This window comes from Lepisma saccharinum, chromosome 30 (assembly GCF_977018435.1).
Source record: "Lepisma saccharinum chromosome 30, izLepSacc3.1, whole genome shotgun sequence".
NCBI classification, from domain to species: domain Eukaryota; kingdom Metazoa; phylum Arthropoda; class Insecta; order Zygentoma; family Lepismatidae; genus Lepisma; species Lepisma saccharinum.
This window is the reverse complement of record NC_139258.1, coordinates 2,936,074-2,954,179: the sequence shown is the minus strand read 5'-3', so window position 1 is coordinate 2,954,179 and position 18,106 is coordinate 2,936,074. Positions and strand designations below refer to the sequence as shown.

General features: G+C 42.1%; 1 protein-coding gene across 2 annotated transcripts in view; it reads left to right on the top strand.

Annotated features, from left to right (window-relative positions):
- The window catches only part of LOC145981805 (uncharacterized), a 101,312-nt gene that overhangs the window by 68,115 nt on the left and 15,091 nt on the right, over positions 1 to 18,106 (top strand). Inside the window, exon 1 of one of the 2 annotated variants that reach the window (XM_083115232.1) lies at positions 3,493 to 3,779. The exons of the other annotated variant lie outside the window; for it this stretch is intronic. Within the exon in view, the coding sequence (XP_082971358.1) occupies positions 3,574 to 3,779 (206 nt within the window). The 5' untranslated portion in view covers positions 3,493 to 3,573. Of the gene's footprint in view, positions 1 to 3,492; positions 3,780 to 18,106 lie in introns of those variants that run through there. 2 annotated transcript variants of the gene reach the window in all.

The following is an 18,106-nucleotide window of genomic DNA, read 5'->3' as shown; positions in this document are numbered from 1 at the left end:
TGGACAGAAATCAGGCAACACCGCTTTTCCCTTCTTGAAACTCCCACAACTGGAGGCGAAATGTCTGGGATTCCTCAAGTTTATTCTTTGGCGGTCGGGATTTAGTCAGTCTTAATTTTGCCATAGTATCCTGCCCTTAATATATCCTTCTTTTACAAATCCCGGGCCAAATGGGGGGTTATGACCCCACCAATCTCCCTAGGGCACGCCACTGATTGCAATATCTATTAATTCCCCCTAAGTAGTTAATACAATGGTAAGGCTTATCACTATCAATGCAGCACTATCACTAATAGTACTAGGAATATCCACAATATTCACTAGGCAAGGTAGTATCATCATATAATTGAACATAGCTATCTTAATTCACAAACAGCTCATCTCGGATTGTAATCGAATCATCATTTGTTAGACTTCTAATTCACTATATTCAGTCTACATTTTGTAATGTCGTGTTTGGTGGTACCATGTTATCTTTACTTGTGGGATCTACGAATATTGCCGTGCAAATTGTCCATGACTGTTTTCATTAATTTTTCTCTTACATCCTGTGTGTTTTTGAGTGATGGATTTTTTTTGTATGCTGGTGCAGAAGTTGTCAACAGCTTGTTTTGAGTTTTCCTTTAATAAATAAATAAAGTGCACGAACATGGTGATGGACAATTTGCATGGTTATACTCATGGATCTCACTGTACCCTGTCATTGCCTCGATTGCTTTCTATTACTTCCTAAGGTAACTTGCATTCATTACAATAATTAATTAAGAAAATGGGTTCTATTCAATCAAAAATAACTGAATAAATACCGGACCAGTTCTTGCTCGAACAGTTTAACAAACTACTGTCTAAATAAGAACATAAGGGAAATTTGCAAATAATTACCACATGAAAAGTACACGAACAGATTAAATTTAATCACTTGTAACTGGGACACCCTGTATGAAAATGGTCCCTACGCTGGCCCAGACCAGCTCTACTCAGGGATGGCCAGATCTGAATCCATGGAACCGGAACTTACTCTGAAAGCTCAGATTCAACGTTTGTTTTAATTTTACCAATGCTGTGATTTTCAGTCTTGGCGTCACCCAAAGAGGAGTTATGGGAGTCAGAACCCCCATTTGAACTTCATTCTACTGTAGAAAATAATGCAATATAATTATTTCACTTCAAAATTTTCTCAAGTCAGAATGTAGGTCTATCGAACACTTGCAACGCTCAGTTAGTATGGTTACGTTGCTTGCCTTAAGTTAAAAAATAAACATATTTCAAATCAGAAACATTTTACATGTAAAAAGTACTAAATAAGCACACATTTGGAACAAACATATCTGAAACCATGTGCAGACTAACAAGTAAGTGTCATTTTAATGAAAAATATTGAAACATGGAACCACTGAACTAATGTGTTAACTTTTTTTCACGAGAGAAGAAATGTTTGGCTCTGAATTTACTGTTACACCCGTCCTGGCTGGAAAACTTACACTCTTTACACTCCTTAGATGAAAAATTCTGGATAACGTCTGAACAAAATGACTCCGTGAACTTGAGATATTTCGTTTAGTAAGGTGAGATCCGTACCATTCAAAACGTGACGCTCGTGACATCTAGCGTTAATCTTCCACACTTTCATTCCCCGTAGTTTAGATGTTGCTGCCATCTGGGGAGCAAGTAAGTAAATATGGATGTGACTTGGACAAGCAGCTAGGGACAGCTTTAGCAACTTGTAAATACATGCTTGATTTGCTTTATTTTACTTCTCTTTTGGCTAATTTGCGAAGATGGAAATGAGTGATGATATGTTGAAATTTATGAATGGACACTCACAAACGCACATGCCCAGGCCGGGATTCGAACTCGGGACCCCTGGCGTCGTAGCTTGATGTGCTAACCAACCTGCCTAACCTTTACATGCTTATTTTTTCCATTATATCCCTACGTAGTTATGTTAGGGAGGTCAGATTTGGTGCTTGTAGCAAATATCTTCCAAGTTACTATGACTATCGCTAACAGCTCGTGTGATTTGGTCAGCATAATCTTGGAAGCAAATAAAATGAATGTCTAATTCCCTGAATGTTAGCATTCAATGTAAATTGGACATTATTCATTGTCTAGTGATGACATTATCCGTTGTCTATATTCTTTCTTTTCGGTGGTGGGAATCGAACCCACGACCTGTGATTTTATTACAAATGCAGTGCAATAACCAACTATTCCTCCCACCTCTCATGGAATTTTAAACTACAACTTTTACCTCACTTGTTTTTCTATTTTCTGAGAAGATGGAAACTATAATTGCTTCTATTATATATACTGAAATGACTTAAGGGTTTTGTGCCATTTTCATTATCCTAAGTTGAAAATTTTGTTCTTTGTGTAGTACTGCCATGTTGTTCCACTGGTGAAAAAGAAATACATACATCTTAACATGAAAAATGAATTAGGGAATAGATTAATAGTAATGAATTGGATGTGATTTAGTTCATGCAATTTCTGCTATTTTTGACCTGTGTAATTTACCTTAATTTATCTTAAGTTATCTAGATTTTCCTTTGCTTGTCCTTTGCATCAAAGAGCGTATATAACATGACAGAATCACAGTCATGCATTCTAAACTCGATGGTCCTGCCACCTGGTGGTGAGATCGAAATACAGAACTGTTTTTTTTTTAGTCCAGAGCGTTCAACAGCGGCCAATAAACGTGTCTACAGACAATGGATAATCTTTTAAACATAAATCATAATGTTCAGTTTCATTCTATAAAACGATTGCTATTCAGTTCACTGATAAAAAGTGATTTTGAAGAATTAAATGTATTTTGCACTTTTCTGTTGTATATTTAGCAGTATATATTGCTTTAGTAATTTCTTCTTCATTCACATGATCCTGTCAACAATCTTGTCGACTTTGGACATCGTTACTGTTATTGTGTTTGTTTTAATGTTTTTCTTCTGAAATTGGTAGATAATTACTCAAATTCTACACTATCACAATCATAAAACGATTATATGAATAATTTACGTTTATTCTTTTGGTGCTTTTTTTTTCTTTTTTTATAAAAATCCCTTTAAATTTCGAGCGTACATTTTCGAGCATATGCATATTAGAAACGTTGTAAGTCTTTGTAGAGTGAGATTTGTGTTTTAGTAAACGTAAGATCTGTATCAGAAAATAGTCGAGACTTGCAATCAACATCACCTTCCTCATAGTTTTAAACAACACAATCTACAGAGAAGTTCGAAACGTTGTCACCCTTGCTTTTTATCAACTATTTAAGATATCAGGTGATCAGGTGTGTGCACACAAGCAAACATGTTGCTTACGAGTGTATTTAAATTTTGTATGTTGAATTTTATACCTTAATCAGCGACGTGAGATTTGAAAATCTATACTGGGCAGAAACCGCCAAATGTAAATTTGCAAAGTCAACAGAGATATATGGTGATAGATAATGGTCTATGAAAACACTTCGTGAGAAATCTAGTAGTGCCTAAACACAACATAAACCTGGATATAATAAGAAATAGAGGAGTTTCTTCGTATTATATTCAATTTGATAGTAAAGTCTTAGACGAAATGGATGCAGCAGAATGCTTTGAAAGTATTGTAGAGAGCCACGTTAGAGTAGCCTACTGGAACGCAGTTTTTCATGTGGCTAATTTCCTTGAAGTAGCATTGGTTATTGCAGACTGCCTGCACCAGGGCAGAATGGAGCATTTTCAAGTTACATTAGTCAGTTTCCTGTTAGCAAATATTTTGAACATGATTTACGTCTCAAAAAGGTTAGTAAATTGTTCTTCTTAAATTGAGCCTTAATTTGCTTTGACGATTTGGATTTTAATAAACCATTGAACAGAGGAACATTTTTGGGTACTACTTTACTATACCGGAGACACCTAACAATGATTTATTTCGCAATTTTTTACATTGCTAACGTACTATTCTGCATTACGGAACATTTTTTTGGGTGAAATAATCTATTTCTAACGGAAATAATGTATATTTCTTACATTAACGTGTACTCACTGTTGTTCCTTATTTCCTACAAACCATCCACGGGCAGCCCCAAAAACCATTGACGTTAGCCCAAAAATTCACGATAGCCCCACGAACCATGACGGGGACGAGGTATGCCTACTAGGTTAGGTTAGGCCTGTTAGGTTAGGTTCCATTAGCACTCCTTTCGTTCAATTTAGCATATACGGACAATACGAGAGCGTATTGTGCTCTCGTGCAGAAAGCAAATGGCGGCAGCAGCAATAGCGCGTCGGAAATATATTTTCGTAGAAAACCACATGCATTCGCATTAAAATGGATCAAAACTACATTCCCGAACATCAACAACGCTACAGAAAATGATTTGCGTAAGTACTTTCTCCTGTAAATTTGAAGAAATCCGTCTCCGGTATGGTAAAGTGTTACCCATTTTTGAACGTGGGATTTTGCTTTTTTCACTGAAAAAAGCGTAATTTTTCACATTACAAGTATTTATTGTCCGTTGCTGTAAATATGCGATAACGCCCGAACACCTTTCACTCATTTATTTCCTTAATTTTACCACTGGTACTTACTTATTTTGCCTTGCGGGACATTCTTTAAGGTGAAGTTATGCCTTTTTCCATAAAGTAGTGTCAACTTTTCATATTACGATTGATTATTTGTCTTACTTGTTCCGCTTCTGTAATAGACAATATGGCGTGCACTCGTCACGGATCATCACGCGTCGTGCTTGTATTTTGTCGATTTGGAGTGGTGTATGCAGTGTTTCAACCTTCTTCACCGAAAAATACCTAATTTCGTGTTTATTATGTCATCACAAACCATTGACGGATGGCCCCAAAAAAACATTCACGATAGCCCCACAAACCATTGACGGATAGCCCCAAAAACCATTCACGATAGCCCCAAAAACCATTGATGGATAGCCCCAAAAAACATTAGTAGTAGTCAATATGTACCTTTGACAACAATTTTGATTTCTTGACCCCACGACCGCCAAACCCTCAAAAACTCACTTTCTCTCCACGTTCCACGCCTCATTTATTGCGCTGACGATGTTTCACGGCGCAAAAAAAGCCGTGATGAGTGAAAGATGAGCTCTCATCCTCTCATCCTCTCATCCTTGAAGGATGAATGGATCTTATTGTAATTTTCCAAGTCCCGGTCAAATGTTTGTATATCGTGACCTTTGTAAACCTCTCTCTTTCGGGAACGATGTGCCACACACACGCACACACACGCGCGCGTGTGTATCACTTTCTCCCCACGTTCCGCGCCTTATTTATTGCGCTGACGATGTTTCACGGCGCAGAAAAGCAGTGATGAGTGAAAGATGCACTCTCATCTTCTCATCCCCTCATCTTCTCATCCTCTCATCCTCTCATCCTCTCATTCTCTCATCCTCTCATTCTCTCATCCTCTCATCCTCTCATCCTTTGAAGGATGAATGCACCTTATCGTAATTTTCCAACCCCGGGGGACCAAAAATGTTTATATATCGTGACCTTTGTAAACCTTTCTCGGGGAAGGATGTGCCACACGCGCGCGCCTGCCTCTTATTATTTCCGTATTGTGACACAAACAAACAAATAATAATTGTTGTTTTTTAGGATTCCTGGCCCCTATAACCTCGCCAGGGTGCGTGGCGGCGAAAATCGTCACGAGTTTGGATTTGTATTGCAAATGCTGCCAAAAATTCAATCAACGTTGTTTGTTCTCAATGCTGGAATCTTACGTAGATTATTCCATGAAACATAAATCGATAATCCTATACGAAACCTCAACGGTGTTTATTACCATCCGCTTCCGCAGTGGACGACTCCACCCTCGGCAACCACAAAGGGCAACAAACTCCCCGAACCTAATCATCTCGCATCTGCTTCCGCCCGAAGTGAATCTGGTTGAGGAAAAATGATGGAATACCATGACAAACACGCATAAGGTGGAACTGTCAACGGTGTTTATTACCATCCGCTTCCGCAGTGGACGACTCCACCCTCGGCAACCACAAACGGCAACAAACTCCCCGAACCTAATCATCTCGCATCTGCTTCCGCCCGAAGTGAATCTGGTTGAGGAAAAATGATGGAATACCATGACAAACACGCATAAGGTGGAACTGTCAACGGTGTTTATTACCATCCGCTTCCGCAGTGGACGACTCCACCCTCGGCAACCACAAAGGGCAACAAACTCCCCGAACCTATATAACACACCAGTTTCTCTTTTTGTACATCATTATCATAGTGAACCTCAATCGTGGCAGTTCAGTATTCTTAATTGTTTGTCTGATAGTATACATATATATCATCGTGGAAGTTTTAGTGAGCTACAAGTTTTATTTTGAAGTCTCTCTATCTTTCTTGAAAGGTGAACGTCAATTGTGGCAGTTCAGTATTCTTAATTGTTTGTCTGACAGTATACATATATCATCGTGGAAGTTTTAGTGAGCTACAAGTTTTTTGAAGTCTCTCTATCTCTCTTGAAAGGTAAGTTTTTTTTTTCAAGTGTGTTTTATTTTGTTTTCACGATATATATTTCTTTTGTTTTGCGTCTGACACACACACACGCACATATTGAGAGGCGTCATAAAAATTGACACACACCTCCTACAACAGTGCACACACTGTTCGCGTCTAATATATATATGCATTTTTGTGTAAGGAAAAAATATCTAGCACTTTTCAGCTTTTTTGATCTATTTTTTTTCCTTCTGTTTCAGTGCGCTTTCCCCTACCACCACCACAACCCCCCTCCCCCCAAAAAAAATTTCTCTGTATATATAAATAACAGAGAAAAAAATGGAACCGCAACCAGGTCCCTCCGGTTTTTGCGGGAAAGTGGCATGTCGTAACTGTGGAAAATTAATTTCTAAACCCAATATTGCCAGGCATTTGAAAAAATGTCGTCTACCTGAACATGATGTCGCCCCCCCGGCAAAGAAATCTCGCATTGATGCGCATGAAGGCGGTGCTTTGAATAAAAGTGCACGCATCATGACCTATAAATCTGGAGGTGACGAAAAATGTGACTCGAGCACCTTCCTCGACAATGTGAAATCTCTGGTAGTTGATCAGTTACGTGATTGCCTCGTCAATGTTTCAATTAAAATTCATCTCGTCTTGACCCTCATGTATGAGAAAGTTGTCTCATCCAAGACAAGCACTTTCAGCTTTTACGTAGGGTGTGAAGACTTGCATGAGGGCAATCACAAGGATCTGGACGAGATAGTGACACGGCTATTTGAGCACCTGACACAAAAACAAGAAGAGTTTGAAGGTAGAGGAAGTGGATGGACCCTTTGCGGTCGCAGCCACACGTTACAGCTTCGAGTGTGCAATTTCAAACCCTTACGTAGCGCTCAAAAAAACAAGCAAAAAAAAAGCAAAATGCAGTGTTAAACATACAAAGTAATGATGAGAAGAGTTTCCTATGGTCTGTCATCGCCGCATTACACCCAGCTAATAATGTTAACCCCCAACGCCTGTCCAATTACAGACGATACGAGGGGAAATACAAGAATGTCATGCGAGGAATTTCCTATCCTGTGCCCGTGAATGAGGTCGATCAATTTTTAAAAAACTATAGAGAGGAAAAAAAAGAAGATATCGATATTTTTGTGTTTGGGGTTGACGATTGCGACAACATTCGTGTGTTAAGACCTGCGAGAAGCCAGAATAATGTAATTCGACTCTTGCTTGTAGATGGCCGTTACAGTTTGATACGGAATTTCTCACGATTAGTAGGAAGACAGATCAGCAAGCATCACGATAAGATCGAAATTTGCGATCGATGCTTGAGAACTTTTCGCGTGGGAAAGAAGATGAGAGAACAGCACAAGTGTTTTGGTTCCGTGAATGCAGAACCCGAAGATGTCATGCCGGAACCCGGAACCAAGATGAAATTTCAGAAACACCAGGCTCTTCTCCACCATCCCGTCGTTTTTTATGCCGACTTTGAAAACTTCCAAGTTCCCATGACCTCTTGCAACCCTGATCCCTCTACCTCAAGCACAATCCAAATTTTTCACCACGAGCCTTGCAGTTTCTCCATCTACGGAGAAAAATTAAATGATGTCATCTTGTATTGCGGACCCGATGCGGCAAAACATTTTGTTAAGAAGATAGCGGAATGCGCGAGAGAACTTGCACCCAGCCTGAAAGGCTCTTACGTTTCTCCACCTGCTCTCACGACGGAACAACAGCGGAGACATGACACGGCGACAAGATGCGCGGAGTGTAACCAGATTTTCACCCCCGAAAATCACAAGGTCGTACACCATGACCACCAGAATGGATTATTCCTGAGCACCATCTGTAATTCGTGCAATCTTAAAATTAAGGAGTCGCATTTTGTTGCTGTGTTTCTGCATTACACGGAAAAATACGATACGCATCTGTTCGTCAAAGAGCTCTACAACATAACAACTCGAATCAGCATCATTCCGAGAACGAGCGAGAAGTATATTACAGTGAGAGTGTGGATCCCTCTCGAAGAAGGAGGAAGTGTGGAAGTTAGAATCCTGGACTCTTACAATTTCCTGTCCTCCAGCCTCGCTACTCTTGCAGCTCAACTTGGCGACGAAGATCTTGTGGCCACCAAACAAAAATGTTTTTCGGGGAGAGATGAGAATTTGAATCTGTTGCGTCGCAAGGGCGTCTACCCCTACGAGTACGTCAACGATTTCGACAAATTTGACGAGGCGGAACTTCCACCCCGGGAGGCATTTTATTCTCATCTCACGGAGGACGTCTGTTCCGAAGAGGACTACGAACACGCTCGTAGTGTGTGGACAGCCTTCAATTGCCAAACTTTTCGTGATTATCACGATCTCTATCTCAAATTGGACGTGACTCTTCTCATGGACATTTTCGAATCGTTTCGCAAGAGATGCATCTCGATCTACAAGTTGGATCCTGCGTATTTCTTCACGACGCCGGGGTTGACTTGGGAATCGATGATGAAATACACCAACGTGGAACTGGGACTCATCGCAGAGAAGGAACAGTATGCCTTCATGGAGAGTGCGATACGCGGTGGCATCGTCCAATGTCCTCGACGCCATGCCCAGCCAAATAACCCTCATACACCTGGTTACGATGCATCGAAGACCAACACCTACATCGTCTACTGGGATGTCAACAACTTGTATGGCCACTCCATGTCCCAGTGTCTTCCCATCAGCGACTACGCGTGGATGACCGAAGAGGAACTCTCCTGCGAGGATTTTCTCAACTGGAGCGAAGATAACGAATGGGGCTGTTTCTTGGAAGTGGATCTCGATTATCCCGAAACGCTTCACGAGAAACATCGCGGATTGGCCCTGGCCCCCACCAAAGAGAAGCCACCTGGAGGATCGGAGCCAAAACTAATACTAAGCATGGAGAACAAGCGGAATTACGTTCTGCACTACCGACTCCTCCAATTTTACGTGAGTCACGGCTTGCAGCTGAAGAAAGTACATAGAGGATTGAAGTTCCCACAGAGTAGGTGGCTCGAACCGTACATAACCGAGAACACGCGACGCAGAGCGCAATCGACATCGCCTGCAGACAAGGATCTGTACAAACTGTTCAATAACGCCATCTACGGCAAGACGATGGAGAACGTGCGTAATTACATCGACGCAACGTTGGTCACGGACGAAAAGAAATTTGAGAAGATTGTCGCGTCTCCCTACTTCAAAAACTTCACCATTTTCGACGAGAATCTAGTATTCGTCGAGAAGAACAAGAAGCAAGTGATGCTCAACAAGCCGATTGCCATAGGTGCCACCGTCCTTGAACTATCAAAATTGCAGATGTACCAATCGTACTACGATCAGTTTCAACCTTTTTATGGAGATAACATCCAAATATGTTACATTGATACGGATAGCTTCATTTTTCTAATCCAAACACCAAGCCTCGAACATGATCTGAGTTCGATGAAGCATCTTTTTGATTTTAGCAACTTACCATCAGGCCATCACTTGCATTCGACAGAAAATAAAATGACCATAGGAAAGTTCAAAGATGAAACGGCTGGTAATTACATCAGCGAATTTGCGGGGCTTCGTGCCAAAATGTACTGCGTCAAGATTGCAGAAGAAAAAGAGATCAAGAAAGCGAAAGGGGTAGGAAAAATAAGTACCAGCAAATTTAGCATGAAAGACTACAAAGAATGCCTGTTTCAAGGTAAAAGACAACTCAGCACAGATCATCGCATTGCGAATAAATTACACGAACTGTACACGACGCGCGTAACCAAGGTCGCATTGGATGCCAGAGACAATAAGTTACGTGTTCTCGATTGTCAAATCCACACGAGAGAGTGGGGCCACTGTAATGGAAGCGATAAATGTGACGTGTGTTAACCGTAACCCCATAGCCATGAAGTCCGCTGTGTCTTTTGGCATTCTTCAAAAACATATGGAGGAAAAGAGGAGCCCTCGGGGGATGAAAAGTTGGAAGTTGTTATTATGTCGTTAAGCTCGCTCTAAACGAGGCCTCATTAAATTCAACTCTTATTTTTTTCTTCTTCATCCTGATCTAATGACATAATTACACGTTCGAGTCTTTTGAATTGCATCGCCGTAGATAAAATCTTCTCTTCTTTTTATTCGATCTACAAAGGGGTACAGCATATAGAAAATTTAAATAACTAACAAGGACAATGAATCTTTTTGGTTTCCGGAAACAGATCAACATGGAAAGTGCACCACCAAATTCCAATAACCTCTTACCTTCCATGTTATCCAAACTCAACGGTCTACTGATCGTTCACCTCAACAGTATTTGGACGAAATTGGACGACGATGTGGGCAAGATGTTTTACGTCTTCAATAACAATTTACATTTCTACGAAATTCCGATCGACGGGAAACTTCGGATCACCGTGAATCCGGAAAACGTAGGCGAAATCAAAATTTCTACTGGCAAGAACATTTTTCGAATCAAGCACGACAAGATGCTTTCTAACATTACGTACGATGTGTCTGCAGGAGATTATCTTTACATGGAACTCCTCGGAGATTACGACAAACTTATTCCTCTCTTCGTAGAATTACGAATCGTCTATCCTATTATAAATAACCGTTAATCAAAAATGCCTAACGACATTTTCGGCAACACCAAGCGTGTAGACCATGCAGAAGAGATTCTCATGTTGGACATTCGAGTTAAGAAGTTGAGGACCGATTTGATCGCTTTGCAGGAAACCTTAAACAAAAGTTTAGAGTCGGAAATCGCTACGCTCCAAACGCAATGTCTCGACCCCATTCTGAAAATCGATTCCGAACTGAAGACGCTGATAAAAAATTATGTCGACGTACCTTCTTACGACAACGTTCAAAATATACAGTTGAGCGTGGATTCGCTTCAAAATGATTTGGCCAAATTACAGCAATTTCAATCGAAAAATGAAGATTTGGAAAAATTGAAACTCGAAATCGAAGAACGAACTTCCGCAATAGAAAAGAATTTCTCTGAACTTCAAACCGTCGTGAACGATATAGACGCAGAACGCTTGCATGTCGTCGTTTCCAAATTACAAGAAGAATTCACCGGCACGTTGGAAGAAATCAAATCCAAGTTACAGACTTTGGAAGATACAATGACGAACCTACCATCGTCGGACGAACTGCAGGTCATCGGTAAAAGCGTCGCGAACATAAAAATTCAATTGGAGGCGTATCAAGATTTCGAACACATTCAAACCACCATCGCTACGCTTCAGGCGTCACTGGAGTTGATCAACGAAGAAATTAAAAATATTCACGCTGAAGCGAGCGCGCTGACGAGCATACAAGACACGTTGAGCACGGTTCAGCATAAAATCGAATATTTAGAAAATTTAAACGTCGAATCCAATCTTGCTCATTTTCATCACGTACTGGACAACATACAGGGTGAGTTGGAATCCTTACGGACGAGCGTGCCTTCGAGCGAAGATTTGGAAAAATTGAAAACGGCGGTGACGGCACTATCCGAATCGAGCGACATCAAAAGTTCATTGAGCGATCTCGAGAGTAGGGTGGCCAATCTCCCCACCTCCAAAGAATTGCACGCTTTGAAAAGAAACATATCTCGAATGCTGAAACGACTAGAAACGGAAACGGCGAACGTGGAACAGATTCGAGACGAAATTAGTTCGCTGGTGTCGACGCTGCCCACTTCGCAGAGCGTCGCCGACCTTCACACGCAGTTTACAGAGATGCGAAGCATCGTGAACGATCTTACTGAGAAGAGCTCGAAATTGAATCAAGTCGAGAACCTTCAGAACATCGTCGTCAACATCAGAGATCAAGTCGGAGTGCTGGAATCCACGCAGGAATCGACGTTGGCTTCTTTCGGTGCCAAGTTACAAGAACTCAACGAAAACTACAAGCAGTTGAACGTGGAAGTGAAAATCAAACCGTCGTTGTCTGCCGTAACGGATACCATAGTCGAGCATTTGCTGCCCATCGAAAATAAACTCGGACACGTTCACAGTAATCTGCTCGGCGTCGACACTAAATTCGCTAAACTGCATTCTCTGCAAGCCATCGAAATCAACAGCGTACCCAATCAACAGAGAATCTCCACGTTCGTCGAAGGTAACAAACTGTACATGTTACATCCTTATCATCCGTACTACAAGTTTCTCCTCGATGGCACGATTCAGATAAACGAATTTTCGTACTGGTCTCACGGTAGAAAAGCTAGCGTTCCTACCATGACTTTGATATCGAATCGTGGTGTCCAGAAAGCAGGAAACATTCCTCTGGCACGTTGGAACGAAACGCGCAACATATATGAAATACACGAAGACGAAGATCTTACCGTTTTCGACGTGAGTGCCGGCGATAAGCTGATCATTCAAAACACGAGCGAGGTACCACCCTCTTTGAATCCCATCACGCTTGTGCTTCTCTTGAAACGTAATCTCTAAAAAAATGTCTAGGCAAGCCATCGTCGAAGAATTGCATAAACCTGCACGCCGCAACTACGAACGTTTGGCTGTGGTAACCAAGGGCATCGACGACCTCTGGCAAAGTGACCTCGTGGAGATGAGTAACGGCAATTTGAAAAACGTACATAAATTGAACAAGAGCAACAAGTACCTCCTCACCGTCATAGACACATTTTCGAAATTCGCATGGGCTCTACCTTTGAAGGCGAAAACGGGAACATGCGTCACGGAAGCATTCAAGACAATTTTTCGCGAAAGCGGTGGCAGACGACCACGGTTTCTGCAAACAGACAAGGGGAAGGAATTTTACAACGCTGTATTCCAAAAGTTTATTCAAAAACATGACATTCAACATTATTCGACCTTCAGTCACATCAAAGCCAGCATCGTGGAAAGATTCAATCGAACCTTGAAAACTCACATGTGGAAACGATTCACGCTTCGGGGAAATTACAAATGGGTCGACATCCTGCCGGAACTCGTCGACACCTATAATGATACGGTACACAGAACGATAGGCATGAAGCCAGCCGACGTTACCACGTCCGACGAGCAGCGTTTAATTTCTACAGTTTACTGTCCAAAGTACACACCCACGACAAAAAAAAGCTAAATACAAAATTGGAGACCAGGTGAGGATCAGCAAATTCAAACGCACCTTCGAGAAGGGATTCACAAAAAATTGGAGCACAGAACTTTTTACCGTGGTTCGAGTTCTACCCGGAAACCGACACACGTATATAATAAAAGATAGTAGCGGCGAGATTTTGAAAGGAAGATTTTACGAAGAGGAACTCTCTAAAACGAAACACCCCGACACGTACCTCATCGAGAAAGTATTGCGTAGGAAAGGTGACAAACTGTTTGTCAAATGGCTGGGACTTCCGGAAAAGAGTTGGATCGACGCGAACGAAGTGATCTTGTGAGTACGTGGAACGTGGTGAAGCGTCTACCGGATCCGGAAAGTCAAACGAGAAAAAAAAAGAACGGCGAGTTGCTTCCCGACAGCATCCGCTGTCTGATCGTAGGTCCTTCGGGGTGTGGGAAAACGACACTGCTCGTGGACAATTTTCTCCTCGCACCGAATTGGTTAGATTGGAAGAACAGGCACCTGTACGTGTTCTCGAAAAGTTTGGAGCAATCCAAATACCAGCAACTGATGAAAGTGTACGATGGTCTGGACATTGCAACGTTCGCTTCGGAAATAAAACCACTCGACGATTGTCGTGAACATTCAGTCGTCGTGTTCGACGACGCCATCCTGGAAAATCAAAATGAAATTCGCAACTTTTTCACGCAAGGTCGTCACAAAGGAATGGATTGCTTCTACCTAGCTCAAACGTTTTCCAAAATTCCAAAACAGTTAGTACGCGACAACGCTAATTTCATATGTTTGTTTCGTCAAGATCACACCAACCTCAAGCACGCGTACGATGACTACGTAGGCGGAGACATGAACTACAATCAATTTTCGGAACGCTGCTGCTCTACTTGCTGGAACGGTGACGATTTCGGATTCGCGACGATCGACATGACGAGGAAACCCAACGACGGAAAATACAGAAACAAAATCAACGACTTTCTAAACGTTGCAACGTTGTGAGAAACGACGTATATAAATAAACGTCATGACGAAACGAAAAATCGAAGAGGAAAATCTCAAGCTCCGCGATTACCTCGCGAAACGCTTCAAAGGTTGGAAATCCGAGAATCGCGGATTCTACGAAGAGAAGAAACGCAAGGATCAACCCGTGATCGATGCCATCAGCGGTCTAGGGAAAGAAATTAAAAGTGTCACGGAACAAAATAAAAATTTGATCAACGAACTCGTACCACTCGCAGCTAAAAGTTACGCTGTACCCACGCCCATTTCGAGCATTCCTTCGACGCCGTTCGAACTGAAGGATGCACCGGCACGACGTCGAGCTATAGGTAGCACGTCGTCGTCTTCGGATAAAATCGAGTTGGGACCTTTGGCACGAGACTACCTGAGTACGGGGAAATTCGACAAGGATGAAGTGTTCGGTTTGTATCCTAGCATGGAAACCAACGAAGGCGGTGGTGTGGTGTGGAAGATTGGGAAATCGAAGGTGACCTTCGAAGGCAACGACATTAAAGTTAATTTAGGCGAGAAGGATAGTTGGACCAGGTATCCGGGTACGGTGGGACTGTGGGAACTCGTTGCCAAAAAGCAGCCGAAAGATTACACCGACGAAGATTACCAGAGTTACAAGGAAATTTTGATCATGACGGATGCCTTGTACCAGAACAACAATGCCTCGCAGAATAGGGTGAAATCGAGCAGCGGCGAGAAGTACAGGAATCTCATCAAACCGATTTGGAACCAGGTCAAAACAGGCAGCGGCGTCAAACGCTACAACACGTTACCCAAAGAATTCGTTTGGGTGGACGACGTGAGGAAGCTCGTGGACCGATTGTTGGTGATAGCCGGCGAAGAGAATGCAGGCAACCGTAATTTCTACAACGAGAAGGTTGGCATCGTGGACATGATCAGCACGATACTTTCCAACTTCATCGTGAACGAGGACAAGGGCATAGGTTACCTGATCAAAATCATCAACACGCTACCTCCGAGATTCTGGAACGTGGCCGAAGGAAAAGGACTCGTGAACGACATCATCAACAAGTTACCTTTCGAGATGCATTTACCTGGCTACCAGTACTGCGGACCGGGTACCAAACTCGAGAAAAGATTGGAGAGAGGAGACAAGGGTGTGAATCCGTTGGACGCCGCATGCAAAGATCACGACATCGCTTACAACACCACGCAGACGGATCTGGATGCACGTCACGAAGCAGACAGAAAGTTAGAGCACGCAGCTTTCGAAAGGTTCGTGAGCAGAGACGCATCGCTGGGTGAACGGGTCGCCGCACTGGGTACCACCATCGCCATGAACACAAAACAAAAATTGGGATGGGGTATATAAATAACATACAGTAAAAAAAACAACATGGCTTGCATAACTGATTTGCCGCACGAACTACTATCTAAAATATTCAAAAAGGTAGTTAACGGAGATGTTAATAAACTTGTGATCATAGCTAAAACGACGCCGGCATTTCACATGGGATGCGAAATAGTTCTCAAGGACCATCTTCGGGAGATCAGCGGCCTGAGGTGCGGTGATCTCAACATTCTGCTTTTGGCTGCAGGGGAAAAATTAAACGATAGGTTAGATGAATTGCACGAGGCAAGGCAGGGAAGAACACGGTACACAGTAGATTGGCGCAAGTCTAAGCAGGAGACGGAAGATATCATTACGCACATCATCGCGTTTTCCGAAGCACGGACTTTCTTCCTCTGTTAAAAAAATAATAATATATATACGTGTCAAAAAAAAAAACTTGATATATAAATAACACACATCGTGAAAAAAAATAATCTTCGGTATATATAAATAACACACATCGTGAAAAAACAATTAAATTTCTCTCTAACACTCTGAAATTTTTTTTGATATGACGACTGAAAAAATGAGTGATCTCCAAGCATTAAAACAAATGCTAAATTTGTCAGTCGAGTATGTAAAAATTCGGGAATTGGAAGTCGACAAACCTTACACGATAACTTCCGGTTTAATCGTTTCTACCCAGTATGGTCCCAAGGTACGCCTGTTGCTCAACGCACAATACAGTCTATTTTTACCAGATCGATACGCTAACATGTTATCCGACGAGAAGCTATCTATTTTAATCGAGAACAAAACTCGAATCGTGTACAAGGGGACAAAGGAACTTCTTGGCAAGAAAACGAAGCACGTAATAGAATTTGTGTAACGACTGCGAGGCCTTGAAAAAAAATCCCAGAACATTTATATATAAATAACATACCGTAAAAAAAAAAAACTACACAAGAAAAAATCTCAGAATATATATATAAATAACATACCGTGAAAATAACACATAGAGCATCAACATGAAGCCCAAGGGTGTCGTGTACCAGATACCATACTCCAATCTTAAAAATCTAGGTGCCCTCGATGGGTTACTCACCAAGAAACAACGCGAGAAGAAACGTTCTTGCTTGAGCAAAGGACACGGAATGAAATTACTTCTCAGCACACCTCAATTGAGACGCTTGCAGCGTTCGCGGAAACAGCAAAAGATCGGAGGTTTCATATTCAGCATCCCGGCCATCCTAGCAGCATTGGGGGCCGTTGGAAGTTTGGCTGGCGGAAGTGCCGCCATCGCGAAAACCGTCATCGACTCGAAGAAGAACAAGGCGGAATTGGAAGAACAGAAACGTCACAACCTGGCCATGGAGAAGAAAGGGGGGAAGGGCGTGATGAAGAAGTTTAAAAAAAAGAAACAACAGCACTCACCAACCGAGACATTGAATCTCTGATCGAACCGTTACAAATCAAACACTTCAGAGGAGTTTTCATGTCCGACTCGTTACCTTCAAGCGTTAAAAGAAGAGAATGCGGAGTAGTCAACTTGGACGGTCAAGAAAATCCAGGCACGCATTGGATATGTTACCACAAAAACGACAATGATAAAGCATTCGTTTTCGATTCTTTCGGAGGTGTTCCACCTACAAATTTAATTCATTATCTGAAAACGAACAAAACCTCTATATACTACAACGACGAACGCATTCAAAATTTCGGAGACGTGAACTGCGGCCATCTCTGCCTCTCCGTGCTCGCGTTTCTCTCTAAAATAAATAACCCTACGATCAAGGATTTCCAGAAAGCATTGTGGAACCTCAAACAGCATCACTAGGATGGGCGTGTTCCATCTCACGAGCGAATCTTCAATCTTGAAACTCACGCTGCACGACGACATCGTCTATCCTAAATCCGTGGCTCTGCGTGCATTCTACAGCATGTACCTCATACCTAACGTCACGCAGCACAACAACAAAATTTGCGTCGGAAGCGAACACATCGTCGTCACGCCAGGACAATACAATCTTTCCACTTTGCAAGCTCAATTACCCAAAGGCACGTACTTTTCTCAAAATTCGGTCACGCACAGAGTGGAAATCCTATCCGCGACGGAGACCGTGGACCTGGGCACCATGGGAGAACTTTTAGGTTTCGAGAACAACCACCCAAAACTCGAAGCTGGCATCAAGCACGTAGCAACCAACATTCCTAAATTCTTGGCCATAGAGACTCTGAACGTACACTGCAACGTGGCGGAAGGCATGATC